The 16,487-nt window shown below is 45.4% G+C and overlaps 1 protein-coding gene and 1 pseudogene across 2 annotated transcripts in view; one reads left to right on the top strand and one right to left on the bottom strand.

Annotated features, from left to right (window-relative positions):
- Positions 1-226, bottom strand: part of XRN2 (5'-3' exoribonuclease 2) — a 61,450-nt gene extending 61,224 nt beyond the window's left edge. Inside the window, exon 1 of one of the 2 annotated variants that reach the window (XM_043478971.1) lies at positions 37-226. In XM_043478971.1, the coding sequence (XP_043334906.1) occupies positions 37-111 (75 nt within the window). In that variant the 5' untranslated portion in view covers positions 112-226. The remainder of the gene's footprint in view (positions 1-36) is intronic. The other variant, XM_043478970.1, reaches the window with a different exon arrangement.
- On the top strand, positions 110-15,814 carry LOC122448898 (annotated as a pseudogene).
- The last annotated feature ends 673 nt before the right edge of the window (positions 15,815-16,487 follow it).

The following is a 16,487-nucleotide window of genomic DNA, read 5'->3' as shown; positions in this document are numbered from 1 at the left end:
AGGCGTCGGCGTGGCGGCCGCCTGGCGCCCCCTCACCTTCTCTTCCACGCAGTTGACAATGATGGACGGGTACTTGCGGCTGAGCCAGCGGAAGAAGGCCGGGACTCCCATGGCGGCGGCGCAGCTGCGGGCGGCGGCCCGGCAAGCGAACGCGCGGTAACCAGAGAGACGAGCCGCGGCGGGCACCGGCGCTTCCGCCCACGTGCGCCCGGCGACCGGAAATGAGGTCATGGCGCCGCCGCCGAGGGAGTCCAGGAAGGAGGTGCCGGCCTGGCGGGGCGGGGCCGGCAAGGGGCGGGGCTAGTGAGCAGGCGGCCCGTAGCAGTCGCCCGCGTGACTCTTCGTCCTCGGCCGCACGGGACTCGGAGCCTCCCCGGCAACCGGCGACCCTCGGGGGGAACCCTGCGTCCCAGGCTGCTCCAGGGGAACCTTGGTGGACTGGTTTTCTCCTCACCCACCTCGATTCATGTAGAATCTAAGCATCCACACGCACTCGTTACTTCTGCTTCCTGCTTTCTCCCGATTTTATGCCACAGTATGAATCTGGGTTAGCAACCGTTTTTTTTGTTGTTGTTTTGTTTTTAAAGTATTTTGCACTGATGACCGCTGGTTTGCATAAACAACTCACTTTTCACTGGTTATAAAATGCAATGTAGCATGTAATTCAACTTTCCAGCTACATTTATGGGTGTAAAATAATTGCTGGTGTCACTTTCCAGCACTTATTTGCAAGTTTACACTGTGCTAAAGCATTGGCTAGGGCATTACCAGATTTGATCGTCCCTTGGGCCTTCTGAGGATGCTTTAATCATCTTCCTGTAACAGATGAGAGGCCGGGATAGAGGGGGCTTAAGTCACTTGCCTATTCACACCGCTTCTGTTTCAGTCCAAGTAAAGATCATTTAATACTCTGTCCTTGCACTAACAGGATACTTTTATCCTTTGTTTTCTGATGGCTTCAAATACATTTTTTTTCAACATATAAGAAGGGAGGCGTGGAAGAGGAGGTGTTTATATCCATATGCTCAAGTCTGGAAGTCTGTCTCCCTGGAATCCCCTCCCGCCTTGACAAATCACACTCAATCCTAAAGGCTCACCTCAAGAGGTCTCTAGGGAAGCATTTCTCCCTGCCACCTGGCAGTATTCATTGCCCCCTTCTCTGTGGTCTGATGCTACTTTGTTTAAGCCACTGGTGTGGAAATTAGAGAAATGGTTAGCCCATATTTTATCTAAGAACAGTCAAAACTATTACCTCGAATTATGTCTGTGGTGAAATCCAGCCTTTCTCCTAGAAAGAGCCCTTCCTCAAGTATTTGACTTCCCTGGGCAGTGCTGTGTTCTCATAGGCATACACATGTGGTAGGCATTTGGTATGAGGATGGATAGCTGGGAAAGCTAAGTCATTGAGAATCCTTGCCCAGCGTTTTTCAACTTCAAGCCATAAGGAAGGTGAGGCAGCACCTCCCAGATGGTTGAGGCTGAAAGATCGGAATGGGACTTATTGCCAGTCTGCAATGAGAGAAGCAGCGTTAGTCCCTGGTTTCAGTGGGTTTCGAGTACAGCTAAATCCCTCTTCCTGCAGTTTGGTTGGTAAACCTGTCCTTTATTTCCACGTGCCAATAAATGATCCTTTTCCCCTAAGCTATTTGGAGCTAAGTTCCTCTCCTTTGCACAGGAAAGACTGTGCCAGCTCAAATCCTACGTGTTTCCACTTCCCCTCTTCTCCATAAATTTTTCGCAGCACAGAGCCCAAGGCTTCTGCCAGCTCTCATCTTCCATAGCTCTCCTTGACTTCTAATGTGTGGTATTGCATCTTACATTTTTCTTATCGCATCTGTAAATATTTCTCTTTCTTCTAATATATCAGGATAAGCTACGCTTTGCTGGGTTAATAAATGATGGCTGAAATCTCATCAACTGACCATAAGTGTGGTTGAGCTTCCTCCAGGGCTGTTTGTTCTTCACATGGTAACTCAGGGATCCAGCTGCTTTCATCCTGCAGTTCTGTTAGCTCAACACGTGACCACCACAGTCACTACCAAAGGAAGGCAGGGCAGGAGGGCTGCCCTGGATGTTCTGAAGGGCTAGGCTTGATGGTGGCTTACATAATTTCTCCTCACATTCATTTGACCAAATTCCAATCACTTGGCTCCCAGCTGAAGACGAGATTGGGAAATACCGTGAGGAAATATTACCCAATCTCGTCTTTTGGAGTACTCAGTAACAGAAAAAGGAAACAGGATTGGGGAACACTGCATTGTCTCTGCCACACTCCTTACCAGTTAAGCTGCAAATCAAATTATTAAATATCTATTTAAGGTCCACAGCCTTTGCTGCGTATGTGGGTACCATTAGCAAAATAAATCATTGTCCTGCTACCATCACTTGTCTTATCCATCACTAGCAAGGACAAGGTACAGCCACAGCATATGAAATAAATGAAGTAATTAAGTCACATTTTAATGAATAATAAGCCTCATACCAAAACTCTCATTAAACATCCCAAATGAACTGCACAGACAATAATTGCTACAGACATTTTAAAAAGATACAGATCTAGTCATCTAATGGGGTAGTCAGAGATGATAGAGAGGAAATAGAATGACAAGGAGTCTTGAAATCTCGGTGAGATTGGGTTGGAAATGAGGTGTGTGTGGAAGAAGACACTGTAAGTTCCCTGGTGACAGGGATGTGTCTTTATTGATCTTGTGATGAGCATCCAGTAGATTGTCAATATTTTCATTGAATTGAATTTTGAGAGCAGTAGTTCTCAAAATGTGGTCCAGGAATCCCTAAGATCCCAGAGATTCATTCAGTGGGTCCATGATGTTAAAACTTTTTATAATAATATTAAGATGCGATTTGGGGGAGTTCCCTGGTGGTCGAGTGGTTAGGACTCCAAGCTTCCAATGCAGAGGACATGGGTTCAATACCTGGTTGAGGAACTAAGATCCCGCATGCTGAACAGCCAAAAAAAAGGTGTGATTTTCTGTCTTCATTTTCATCCTCCAAGTGTATAAAGTATATAGTGGAAATTTCTAGAGGCTATGTGATGGGATCTCTCAATGAATTGACACTCAGAAGCAGCTGTGGCAACCCAGTTGTCTTCTATTAAGTCAGACACTGAAGAATTTCAAAAAATATAAAACAGTGCCAATCTCCTCACTAATCTGGGTTTGGGAAAAATAGTTGTTTTCATAAGCATGTTACTTCTGTTAGCATGTTAAGGGCTTCTTATTTTTAAATGAATTAATAATTATTTATTTTAGCATTTTAAATGTTCTAAAATTTTCTCAGGTTTGATTTCAAGCATGGTAAATATTGACAGGTATAATTACCTGAACAAAACCTCTCTGGGGTACTGGATAATTTTTAAGAGTATAAAGGAGTCCCAAGGCCAAACACTTTGAGAACCTCTATCTTAAGACATAAGAAATGGAAATAGAATCAACAAATTTCTGCTCTTAGAACCCAATACAAAGCTACTTTTTCAGATTTCTAGGATTTTGATATATTCAGATCTTGTTTCAAATGCTCCTTGCAACACAGCACAATAGGCAATCATTATCACCAAGTGTAGTTCACAGGTACAAATGAACATGACGTTGGTGAAAGCATGTTTGTTCCTATGCAGTCCTGTCCTGGCTGAACTTCAGAATGCAGCTCAGAAATGTACATAACTGAAAGATGCATTTGTAAGGCCTCCATCTGTACACATTGCTGAAGGCATCCAGAAAGATTATTTCCCTCTCAACTTTCTCCATCTGTGCTCACACCTTAAGTTAACCAAAGACATTAAACAATGAGCATCGTACCCCAAAGTGTTGAGAAAGGGAAACTGTAATGAAATGACTTTAGGGTTAAATTGCATTAAGTGGACTACATTTCTGTGGCCATTTTAGAGCCTGTTTGCATGCCCCATCTCTCAATTTCTCCAACCACAAAAATCTTTTTTTTGCAAGGCCTTGTATCCCTCAGATGCTTTTGGAAGTGATGTTGTATGTTTGTAAATGTGACACATTGTGACTGACATTTTCGCAAAGTGTGGCTGGCTATACGTAGTTTGGTTTCAAAGAATAGGATTTGACCAAAACCACAAATTTAAATCATACTTATCATTACATGGATTTCAGTGACAAATCCCACACTCTAAAACATAACCCCAAACAGTCAAAGTCCACTAGAATGTGATTTGCTTATAAAGCAGGTACAAGACGTTCTCAGTCAGCACCGCGAAAGGCTCCTGCTACATTTCACTCCATAAAATGACATTTGAGAAGATCCTGGCAGATTTCTGTTTAAGGCCACAGGTTATATTGTCTCCTAAAGCAAAAGACGGGACACTGACAGAAGGCACATGTTTCAAGGAGTCAAATGGTAATAATTCCCTCTGGGGGTGTAAATGGAGAAACTGCATGGAAAACGCCTCGTTTCAAGGATAATAAAGTGTGAAGCACTCAGAAGTGTTGAAGGTACAACCTCAACCCTACAAGCTGATAAGCAGGCCTAGACTTTTATTTATAGTGACATGAGTGACATTTATCTGCCTTTCACTGGAACATCTAATCCACTTGTCAAGGTGTGTCTTAAGCGGACACCTGATTTCTGGCCAGAGTTGGCAGGCTTTGAATACAAATGTGACTGCCCTGGCTGAAATTCAGGATTGAAAAAAAAAATCATGGAGATACAAAATCATCAGGAAAATACTGATCAACTCAAAAACTGAAAAACTGAAATCAACTCGATTTCAGTTTGCCGCAGAAACGACATTGCCTGAATAGCGTATTGGCTTTGTGGTAGAAATTACGGTCAGTCAATTAAAGTAGAAACGGAGATGAATTACCAAAGGGTTCACAAACCTCGGTATCTCTTCTTGTTGTTGTTTAGTCACTGAGTCATGTCCAACTCTTTTGCAACCCCGTGGACTGTAGCCCGCCAGGCTTCTCTGTCCATGGGATTTTCCAGGCAAGAATATTGGAGTGATTTGCCATTTCCTTCTCCAGGGGATCTTCCCGACCCAGGGATCAAACCCGCGTCTCTTACATTCGCAGGCAGGTTCTTTACCACTGAGCCACCTGGGAAACCCCAGTATATCCCTACTTAGCCCTTAAGTTCAATCGTAACAGAATTGTAGCTGTCTCTTCCTTATGCCAATTGTTAACAGAGTCCAGTTTTAGGAAGTGAAAACCAACGTGAATCAAGAACATACACAAACCCTGCCTGACTTCTCTGGAGGCACTAAGGGGGATCCAAACGGTGGTTCCCTCTTCAGGTCCTGGCAGTAGCAGATGATGTAAAGTGTATCCACATTTCAAATTAAGTAGCAATGAGCAACTGGAGAGCAGTACAAGAAAAAGAAGAAAAAAAAAAGGCCATAGTTACCTCCAAACAGATTAAACAAACAGGACTTACTGTAAGAGTTCAGAAGAGAGAAAGAGGAAAAGGCTGGTGTGGGCAGGAACTCAAGTAAGACTTCATGGGAAATAGGACTGGGAAGAATCTTGAAGGACGGGCCAGTAGGTAAGATCTTCACTAGAATGATGTGCATTAATTAACTCCAGGGATCCCATCCCCTCAACACACACACCACACACACAGACACACACACACAGACACACACACACACACACACAGAGGCATTCTTGGCTCCTTTCTGTCCACGTGGTTCCTTGGCCCTGCCCCCGCCCCCCCACGCTGCTGTCCATGGTGCTACAGAGCAGGGCCTCTAAGTCACAGGCTGCACCTCACCTTCAGGCTAAAGGACAAGCACCTTAGGGAAGTCTGTCCTGTTTCCTCTTTGCCCTAGGTAGTGCTGTGCCCAAATAAAGTTCTGTTTTTTTTTTAACCAACTTCATTTTGCTTTAATTTATATACATTAAAATGCATCCATTTCAAGTGTGCACTTCAATGAATTTTAACCAATGTATGTACTTGCAAAACCACCACTACAACTGGGATATAGAATAATTCCATTGCCCACCCCCCAAAATTCCCTGTGCTCCTGTGCATGGGATGGCAACGCCCCCCCTCACCCCTGGCCTCAGGCAACAATTAATCTGCATTTTGTCCCAACAGATTAGAATAGTTTTTCTAGTGCGTGCGTGTGTGCTCATTCGTGTCTAACTCTTTGCGGGCCCGTGGATTGTAACCTGCCAGTCTCCTCTGTCCATTGAATTCTCCAGGCAAGAATACTGGAGTGGGTTGCCATTTCCTCCTCCAGGGGATCTTTTTGACCCAGGGATTGAGCCTGTGTCTCCTACATTGGCAGGCAGTTTCTTTACCATTAGTGCCACCTGGCAAGTTTTTTGCTTTTTTTCTAGATTTTGCTATAAATGAAACCTACTGTTGTAGTCTTTTGTCTGACTTCTTTTCCTCAGGGTAATGGTTTTGAAGCTCATCCATATTCTGTGAATCAATCCTTTGTTAATTGCTATGTCAATATACCACAATTTCTTGGACCACTTACCTCTTGATGGATATTTGAGTTGTTTCCAGTTTTTTGGAATAAAGTTCCTGTGGACACCCATGTGCAAATTTTTTGTGTTTGCAAATACACTTTTCATTTCTTGAGAGAAAATACTAGGAATAAGGGTTGCTGGTAACATATATGGCTTCCTTGGTGGCTCAGACAGTAAAGAATCCACCTGCCTTGTGGGAGACCTGGGTTCAATCCCTAGATTGGGAGGATTCCCTGGAGGAGAGCATGGCAACCTACTCAAGTATTCTTGCCTAGAGAATCCCCATGGACAAAGGAGCCTAGTGGGCTATAGTCCACGGGGTTGCAGAGAGTTGGACACGACTGAGCCACATTTATGTTATATATGTTTGATGATTATAGGCATGGCCTCTATGAGCATTCTTGTCATTGTCTAAAACCTTAGGAGGCTCTCTGATTTCTATGAGTGGAATTCATACTCCTTAGACTAGCATCTTTGGCCCTCTGCCATCTGCTTTTCATTATTTTGCTTTTCCACCAAGCTAGTATACTTCACTCACTCACACACCATTGAACTTGCTTGTCCACAATGGAGCCAAATATAAGTGGCAGTGCTTCCAGGACTGCACATGGATTTCCTCCTCTTTCTGCCGCGTTGTCTGTGACCACATACGTACCAGCCAAGTGATCAGGTTTAAGTACTAACTTAGATGTGTGACTTATGCACATTCTTAAAACAAGTTTCACAGATATCATGAATCTTGACATTTTGTTTGTCTCTAAACATTCTAAGCATGTTTGTAGGATTTCAGAAATCCTCTTTTTGAAGGGAGGGGAGTAGAGAGGGCATTCTCTTCACAGATTCAGTCTTCAGGCAGTTAGTGAACATCTACTATGAGCAAGGCATTAGTAGGGGATACATTTGTACAGTCTCTGTAGGATGGGTGTGGGTCACTGAAGCAGTCTAAAAAGGGCAAGTAGCAGACAGCTCTAAGGGAGCATGAAGTGACCACATGGGCTGATACAATTTTATCTGAAGCACGAACAGGAAAACTGGAATGTACAGTTCATGATGATTACAAAGAGGAAGAAAAAGAAAAGGTTTATTTTCACCCTGTCTCACTCAGCTGTTTTCTCTTGTCAACTTAAAAAATACACAGTGTGAGAGTTGCAAGTTAAGTTTTATTTGAGGTAAAATGAGGACTGTAGCCTGGGAGACAGCGTTTCGGATAGCTCTGAGAAACTGCTCCAAAGAGGCAAGGGAAAAGGTCAATATATATGTGATTTCAGCGAAGGTGGAGTACATGCAATTAAGTACATTATTTTTTGCAGAAGGTTTCTGCTGGTCATGAGGAGCAGCTGTCACCATGAAGGATTTCGTGCTTTTCTAGATAAAGAAGATATAAGAATTGGGCTCATAAAATTGGCCCCTGAAAATATCTAACTATCTGGAGATGTGTCCTGTCAATTCCCCCACCCCCACCCCCAGCACAGAGTGTCTCATTACAGCTCTCCACCCTGAACTCCTTTCAGGGTTGTCGAAGATCAACAGCACATGCCTTAATCCTGTAGAGGTGGATGGCAAGTGCCAATTAGTAGTTGACACTCTTGCCAAGTTGTAGTTAACACCCTTCAAGGTGGGCTTGCCTGGTAGCTCAGCTGGTAAAGAATCTGCCTGCAATGCGGGAGACCTGGGTTTGATCCCTGGGTTGGGAAGATTCCCTGGAGAAGGAATGGCTACCCACTCCAGTATTCTGGCCTGGAGAATTCCATGGACTGTATAGTCCATGGGGCCACAAAGAGTCGGACACAACTCAGTGACTTTCACTTTTACTGTTCAAGGTAAAGCTAATTATGAAGACTAAAGCAAGGATGGCCGGGAGAAGAATTGTGCATTTTAAAAAATTACCAGTGGCCCACTTTGCCAAATTTGCTAAAACCATGCCAATTTGAAGGAGAAAGTGCACTGGTGTAGAAAATATGCAAGCACCATTTCTTGTTTCTTCTATTTTTTATAAACTGATTCCCACTGTTCTGAAAATCCTAGTGTTCTTTTCTGAAATGAAACTTCTACCCGGACTAGTGCATGTCTTTGTCTTAGAACATGTTACTCAAATGGAATCACTCAAGAAACTTGAATAAGAACTAAGACAGAATTGGACACTTGTGTGATGCAGAAATGAGTCATGATTCAGCTTCTAGCCACACAGTGTGGGAGCTAGTCCAGCACCATGGGAGAGTGCCTCAGATTAATTAGTACTCTCAGAAAGTTAACAAAGGCAAGAACCCTAAAGCTTTTCTGTGTGTGAATGGAAGTCACATGTTTCTATCTTTCTATCATGGGACCACTTACTTAAGGAGAACTGGCTTAGAAACCTCTATCTTTTACAGTGAGCACTTCAGCTGACGTCTGGGAAAAACAGAGGCTTTTATGATACCAAAGACTCGAAGTATTTTTCATGCAGCTGATCCCATGACCCAAGATGAATCAAGTAAAACTGCAAAGAATACGTTTCCCTCTGTCTAGTACCCAGAGATCCCACAGCACGTGAGCCTGATTTTTACTGTCCAGTCCATAACCTCCTCCTGAAATCTCATTCGTTTTTGTCCAGCCAACCAGCAGTCAGGCTACAGATGCTGCAGCCCTAAAAGATGCTTCACTGGAGAGAGGAATAAGACATGTGGAGCTTTAAGTTTACATCATGACCCAAGTCACTGGCCTAACTCTAGCCTACCGCTGTGTGGCCTTAAACAAGCCTTTCGCCTCCTTGGGACCTCACTGTCCTCACTTGTAAAGCCACTTGCTAAACTCAGTCACCTCTGAGGATTCTTCTGGCTCTGACCATCCAGTATTAGACACCCCTTCCTTGTCCAAATGCCTGTGGCATTTGTGATCTTCACTGAATACACTGGCATACACAGCTTGTTGCCACTTGTTTTCAGCTGAATGGGGCTTCCCCTCCCTGCAGTCATTCAATGCTTTTGGTGACGTTTGATAGATCTTGACTGCACAGCTTTGTGTCAGCCTCTTTTGCTGACACACCTCTTTTGCTGGGTGTTTATCAAAAATGGCCTGTTCTCCTAGACTCTACAGTCTTGCTTGTGGGTAGGGAGCAACTAAATGAAGAAACAGCATGTAATTGGGTTGTGATAAGTGCTATGGAGTAAAATAAAACAGGGCCTAGGGATAGAGCGTGAGAGTGGGGTGTGGGCTCTATTTTAGTGTCAAAAAGAGCTACTCTCCATTCTTTAAAATTGGAGTGTGCATGTGTGTGCTAAGTTGCTTCAGTCATGTCTGACTTTGTGAAACCCTGTGGATGGTAGACTGCCAGCCTCCTCTGTCCATGGGATTCTCCATGCAAGAATACTGGAGTGGGTTGCCATGCTCTCCTCCAGGGGATCTTCCCAACCCAGGATTGAGCCTGTGATTCTTAACATCTCCTGCATTGGCAAGGGGGTTGTTTACCACTAGCGTCACCTGGGAAACCCTAACATTGGGTTATAATTAACATATATGCTTCTGACACCAGTTTCAGTGTATAATTGCAATTCTCCATCAAGCAATTCTCTGACACCAGCTGGGTGTCCTACAATTCAACTAAGTTCTGACACTGTCTACCCCGAGACAGCATCAGACCATGTTCATGCAAGTTCGTGTGTTCGATGCACAGTGAGGCCAAACAAACCGAAACGTCAGAGTTTGGAGCAGAGAAAGTTTTAATGCCAGGCCATGTAAGGAGACAAGGTAGTTCTTGCCCTGAAAAACCTCTAGCTTCCAAAAGAGTTTCGGGAAAGCATTTTTAGGGCCAGGGAAGGGAGGGGTGTCACAGGTCTGTGGTCAGCTTGTGCACAATTATCTGACTGGCTGATGGTGAGGCAGAAGGATGGTATCACAGGGATTCAGGGTATCAGTCCTCAGGCTCCAGGAGGCTTCGGGCTCTGTGCTCTCAGTCCTTAAGTAGTCCACATCTTCCTTTTGTTGTCGACTGGGAAGCTTTTACATCTTCAAAACAACTCAGGAAATTTGCATCCAATATTGTTATCTAGATACTTTGTGTGTGTGTTAGTCACTCAGTTGTGTCCCACTCTTTGCAACCCCATGGACTGCAGCCCACCAGGCTCCTCTGTCCATGGGGTTTTCCAGGCAAGGATACTGGAGTGGGTTGCCATTTCCTTCTCCAGGGGAGCTTCCTGACCCAAGGATCAAACCTGGGTCTCCTGTACTGCAGGCGGATTCTTTACCATCTGAGCTACGAGAGCAGCTAAAGCAGAGGATGGGGGTGGGGAGGGAGGCATGTCTCTCCCCCAACCCAGGAAGGCCCCGAGGGGTACTTCTTGGTTACAATTTCTGCCCCCCACCTTTCTTTGGTACTCCTGTCAACTACAATTGGCACTTGCTATCTGCTTATCTATTTGGTACGCCTCTACAGGCCAAAGTGGGAATCCGGGAGGCGGGCATCTCTGCAACTAATGAGCACATTTAAAACTCCCCAACCTGCAGACACCACACACAGGAAACACTTCCAGGAGATACCCGACCAGAGTACCAGTGCTACCACCAGTTTCACATGGGGATGGGATTCTAGCAAGACTTCTGAACTGCTTTCAGGCATGGAGGTCTCCACCCTGGAGAAGGAGGAGATATACAGTGAGAACATCCCCCAGGAACTGCTTTCAAACCTGGGCCACCCACAGAGTCCCCCACGAAAACGGCTGAAAAGCAAAGGGAATGACAAGGACTTTGCGATTATCCACAGACCTAAGCTAAACCGAGAGAACTTTCCAGCTGTTTCTTGAGACTCCCTTCCAGATGAGCTACTCTTAGGAATCTTTTCCTGTCTGTTCTTCCCTGAAATCCTGAAAGTCTCCAGCATTTGTTAAGAGACGGCATTATCTAGAATTTGATGAGTCTCTCTGGCAGACTGTAGACCTCACAGGCAGAAACCTCTACCCAGATGTGGTTGGTCGGCTTCTGTCCCGACGGGTGGTTCCCTTCCGCTACCCATGATCATTTATGGACCAATTGTTAGTTGAATATTTCAGCCTTTTTTGTCTACAGCACCTGGACCTGTCGGACTCAGTGATCGATGTGTCTACCCTCCATGGCCTTCTGTCTCATTGCTTCAAGTTGCAGAATCTCAGCCTGGAAGGCTTCCAGCTTTCTGATCCCATTGTCGATAATCTTGCTAAGAACACAGATTTTCTGCAACTCAACCTTTCTGGGTGTTCTGGATTCTCTGAATCTGCCTTGAAGATTTTGCTGAGCAGCTGTTCCAGATTGGATGAGCTGAAACTCTCTTGGTGCTTTGACTTCACTGAAAAGCATGTATAGGTGGCTATCGCACACATGTCAGAGACCATCATCCAGCTGAATCTCAGCAGGTACCGGAAGAATCTGCAGAGATCAGGTGTCTCTACCTCAGTTGGAAGATGTCCCAGTCTTGTCCACCTAGACTTAAGCGATAGTGTCATGCTGAAAAATGACTGCTTTCTAGAATTTTACCAACTCAACTACCTCCAACATAGCACTCAGTCAGACCTATGACATAATACCTGAAACTTTACTTGAACTTGGAGAAATTCCCACACTAAAAACACTATAAGTCTTCAGGAATCATGCCTGATGGTACCCCTCAACCATTAAAGGAAGCCCTCGCTCATCTACAGATTAATTGCCCCCATTTCACCACCATCTCCAGGCTGACCATTGGCAACAAGAACCAAGGGATATGGGGCATCAAATGCTGACTGTCACTGGAGAAGGCCAGTTGTCTAGGAAGTATGTATTGCAAGATGGTGTCTCCTCTTTTCTTTGAACAGGAAAAGTAGGCAGGAAGCCCAACTGTGGAGAGCTCAGCTATTTTTATTCTTGGTTTTCCGTTGCTTTCCTTCTACAAGTATATTAGAGAACCGCTGGAGAGAGAAAACTATGAAGTGTTGCTTTTTGGAAATGGTTATGAAAGCTTTTATCACTGCTATCCCCTTAAAAGCCTAAGCTCTATGCTTTTTGAAATTTTAGGGAGAGTGAGCCTTTAATTTCAAGATACCTTAAATAGCAAAATCTGAACCACGTTTTCCAAGCGCTCTTCTTAGTAAATCTATTTAGAATCAGGCTTAAAAATCACCACCAGCAAATCATTTTCATAGCCTATATGGCAACTGAACTTGCTTCTATTTAATTTTTCAGCACTGCTTTATTGTAAGACATAGGTTGCAAAAAATAATAAGCTATTTGTATTGTAAGCTGAGCAGAACGAGAATCAGAGTAGATTTGCAGCAATCTCTTCTGAGGATAGCAAGAAAAATAGACATCTCAACTATGCCTTTAGATTTGCAATCAGGTTGATGGAAACCAATAGTCCCAGGTCATTCACCTTAAAACCTAAATAAAGGAAGAAATAATCAGCCAACCAGAGGTGTAGAATTGGTATAGAAGTTAAAGGCTCAAGAGACAGTTTTCTATGACAGGTTAACCTGGGGTATCCTCTTAATGCCCATTAATGAAGTCCCCTTTAGGTACAGTTGGGAAGGTCCCCTGGAGGAGGAAATGGCAACCCACTCCAATATTTTTGCCTAGAGAATGCCATGGACAGAGAAGCCTGGTGGGTTACAGTCCATAGGGTCACAAAGATTCAGACACGACTGAGGGACTAATACTAATCTACTTATCTATCTCTACAAAGATTAAATCCTGTGCTGCTGCAGCTGCTGACCTTCAACACCCCATGAAAGGAGTTCAGGGTGGAGAACAGAAATGAGGCCCTCAGTCCTGGGGCAGGTGGGGACTGGCAGGACGCGTCTTCAGACAGATATTTCCAGGAGCTGATTTTAGGAGCCCAATTCTTGTATCTCCCCATATCTAGAAAAAGGACTGAAATAGTCCATGGTGAAGATGTTCCCTGTGACTAGCAAAGACTTCCCAAGACCAGTAGAAATCTTCTGGAAAAATATATGCTTGATGGTATGTACTTCCCCCTTCACCAAAAGTCGCATCTATACTGACCCTCCCCCCCAACTCTTGAGAGCAGTTTCTCAGATAGCTCATTTTGCCTCAAGTAAAACTTAGCTTGTAACTCTCACGTTGTGCATTTTTTAACAGCCTTTTTTTTTTAAATTAGATAGTGATTTATTTATTTGGTTGCACCAGGATCTTTAGTTACAGCATGCGAACTCTTAGTTGCAGTATGTGATCGAACCTGGGCCCCCTGCAGTGGGAGTGTAGGGCCTTAGCCCCTGGACCATCAGGGAAGCCCCTGTACATTTTTAAAAAGTTGATACTCCTCAATTTTGAGGAGAGCAAGTTTTGAACAAGAAAAGGAATGAAGGGTCTCTGTAGAGGTACAGTCCCTGTTGGGTTACAGTCCCACAGGTTGAGGGCTCAGTCCCCCAAGACTGTCCTCCTCTGAGACTTCAGAGGCCACCTGAAGGCCTGGCCATCACCTGTGCTTCTGACCCAGGGACTGTAGATCAGAAGTGCCCATGACTGCCTCCTCAGGAGGTCATTAATTTGCTAGGGTAGCTCACAGAACTCAGAGAAGCATTTTACTTACTAGCTTATCAGTTCAGTTCAGTTCATTTCAGTCACTCAGTCATCTCTGACTGTTTGCGACCCCATGGACTGCAGCATGCCAGGCCTCCCTGTCCATCACCAACTCCCAGAGTTTACCCAAACTCATATCCACTGAGTTGGTGATGCCATCCAACCATCTCATCCTCTCTTGTCCCCTTCTCCTCCTGCCTTCAATCTTTCCCAGCATCAGGGTCTTTTCCAAGGAGTCAGTTCTTTGCATCAGGTGGCCAAAGTATTGGAGTTTCAATTTCAGCCTCAGTCCTTCCAATGAATATTCAGGACTGATCTCCTTTAGGATGGACTGGTTGGGTCTCCTTGCAGTCCAAGGGACTCTCAAGAGTCTTCTCCAACACTCCAGTTCAAAAGCATCAATTCTTCGGCTCTCAGCTTTCTTTACCAGCTTATCAGTTTGTTATAAAAGGACCTCACCTAGGAACAGGCAGGTGGAAGAGATGCACGGGGCTAGTGGGTAGGGAGGGGCATGGAGCTTTCCTGTTCTGGGGTCCACCATTCCCTCCAATTCAATATGTTCATCAACTCAGACCCTCTCTGAACTTACACTTTTGGCTTTTCTGCAGGCTTCATCTGGTGGGCATGATGGGTCACTGACTCTATTTCCAAGCCCTCTCTCCTCCCCTGAAACCAGAGTGTGGGACTGAAATTCCCAACCATCCAATCAAGGCTGGAACCTTGATTAAACCTCGTTAAACCTCTCCAGCCTCATTAAACCTCACAAAATAAATCTCTACTCGCTCTCAGCACTTGGAAACTTCCCTGGGTTTCAGCAGCTCTGTGCCAGGACCTGGGAGACCAAGACCATATATATATATATATATATTTCTTATGATAAGTCATAATATCACAACCAACCATATGGTGAACAGTTCTTAAATGGTCAGTGAACTTTGACAATTGTGCAGATGCATGGTAAAGTTAAAACAGGTCTGAACCTGCTGTAGCACTGTTCTCGTCATTTCCCTCCTTTGAATTTGACTGGCCTGACTGACTTGATCCCAACACAGAATGTGGCAGAAGGGATAGTATGTAACTCCTGAAGCCAGGTTGCTGCTGCTGCTGCTGCTGCTAAGTCACTTCAGTCGTGTCTGACTCTGTGCAACCCCATAGACGGCAGCCCACCAGGCTCCTCCGTCCCTGGGATTCTCCAGGCAAGAACACTGGAGTGGTTGGCCATTTCCTTCTCCAATGCATGAAAGTGAAAAGTGAGAGTGAAGTCGCTCAGTCGTGTCTGACTCTCAGCGACCCCATGGATTGCAGCCTATCAGGCTCCTCTGTCCATGGGATTTTCCAGGCAAGAGTGCTGGAGTGGGGTGTCATTGCCTTCTCCAAAGCCAGGTTAGACAAGGCAATACAGCTTCCACCCTGAAGGGAGACCCTCTTGCTCTCTCTCAATTCATCCACCAGGTTATGAAGATGCCAAGAAACCATGTGGAGAGGCCAGGTGTCACCATTCTGGCCAACAGCCCCCGCTGAGGTCCCAGCCTGGGAATATTGGTTTTCTCCTTGTCAAGTCGCATGTGCCAGGTGAGGAGGTGGGAAACCCAAGCAGGACTTGGGGAAGCCGAGGCAGAGACAGCCTCATGGGGAAAGTGTCGCAGGCCAGGTCAGAGCGCTGGTGGGCAGGGATAAAGAGGCAGGGCGCCTCTCCCCAGCCTGTGGTCTGCCTCTTGTGGGCCTGGGAGCATCCCTCACCCCGCCTCTCCCCCCAGGAGAATATAGCCAGGTCAGAGTCCCTGCCTGTAACCACCAGGGTGGAGAAAGATGGCCATGACCCCAAACGGCAGCTATAAGAATATCTGACATCTGACTATTTAATATCTCAGCAGCTTTCTGCTGCCCTGAAGAAGGAGCTAGTTGGGTTTGGCAAATGGATGCAGTGTTAGGCTGGAGGGGTCAGGAAAGGCCACAGACCAGTTTTGCAACTGAGAGCCGGTGGGCTACTCTAGACTCATGTGGGCCGATGTCATCTCCCCTGTTCTGACAAGAGAGGCTTGGCATGACTTGGAATCTAGGTTCTGCAGGAAGTGATAAAGCGAGGTGCTGTGATGACTGCTTTTCTGACCGGGGCAGCACAGGCCGCATAAACATCCAGACACTCCTCGTTTGCTGATGAGCTCAGGCCAAGATGGGTCGCCAAGGGGAAAGCTTTGAGTCTCCTTCTGCTTGCTCCGAGCAGGGCTTGAGAGTCCTACTGGGTTGAGAGGCTCTTCAAGGATCTCAAGTTTGCCCAGCGGGGATGATATCAACCTTCCGTTTTTAATCAGCAGTTCTTCCCCTGAGGCCACAGAGAAGATGGGATGCAATCTGTCCCTACCCAGTTCTCACAGAGCTGCTTCTATAGGAAAAAACAGGGAAGACATCTGATTTCCCAGGTCCTGGTATAGCCCATGAGGTCCCTGCAATATTCTGTTTCTGGAGATTTCCTGGGGGAGAAGGTTGGAGGTGGGAGCTGGCTAAACCAGG

This window comes from Cervus canadensis, chromosome 10 (assembly GCF_019320065.1).
Source record: "Cervus canadensis isolate Bull #8, Minnesota chromosome 10, ASM1932006v1, whole genome shotgun sequence".
Classification (NCBI taxonomy): domain Eukaryota; kingdom Metazoa; phylum Chordata; class Mammalia; order Artiodactyla; family Cervidae; genus Cervus; species Cervus canadensis.
This window is presented reverse-complemented; position numbering and strand designations above follow the sequence as displayed.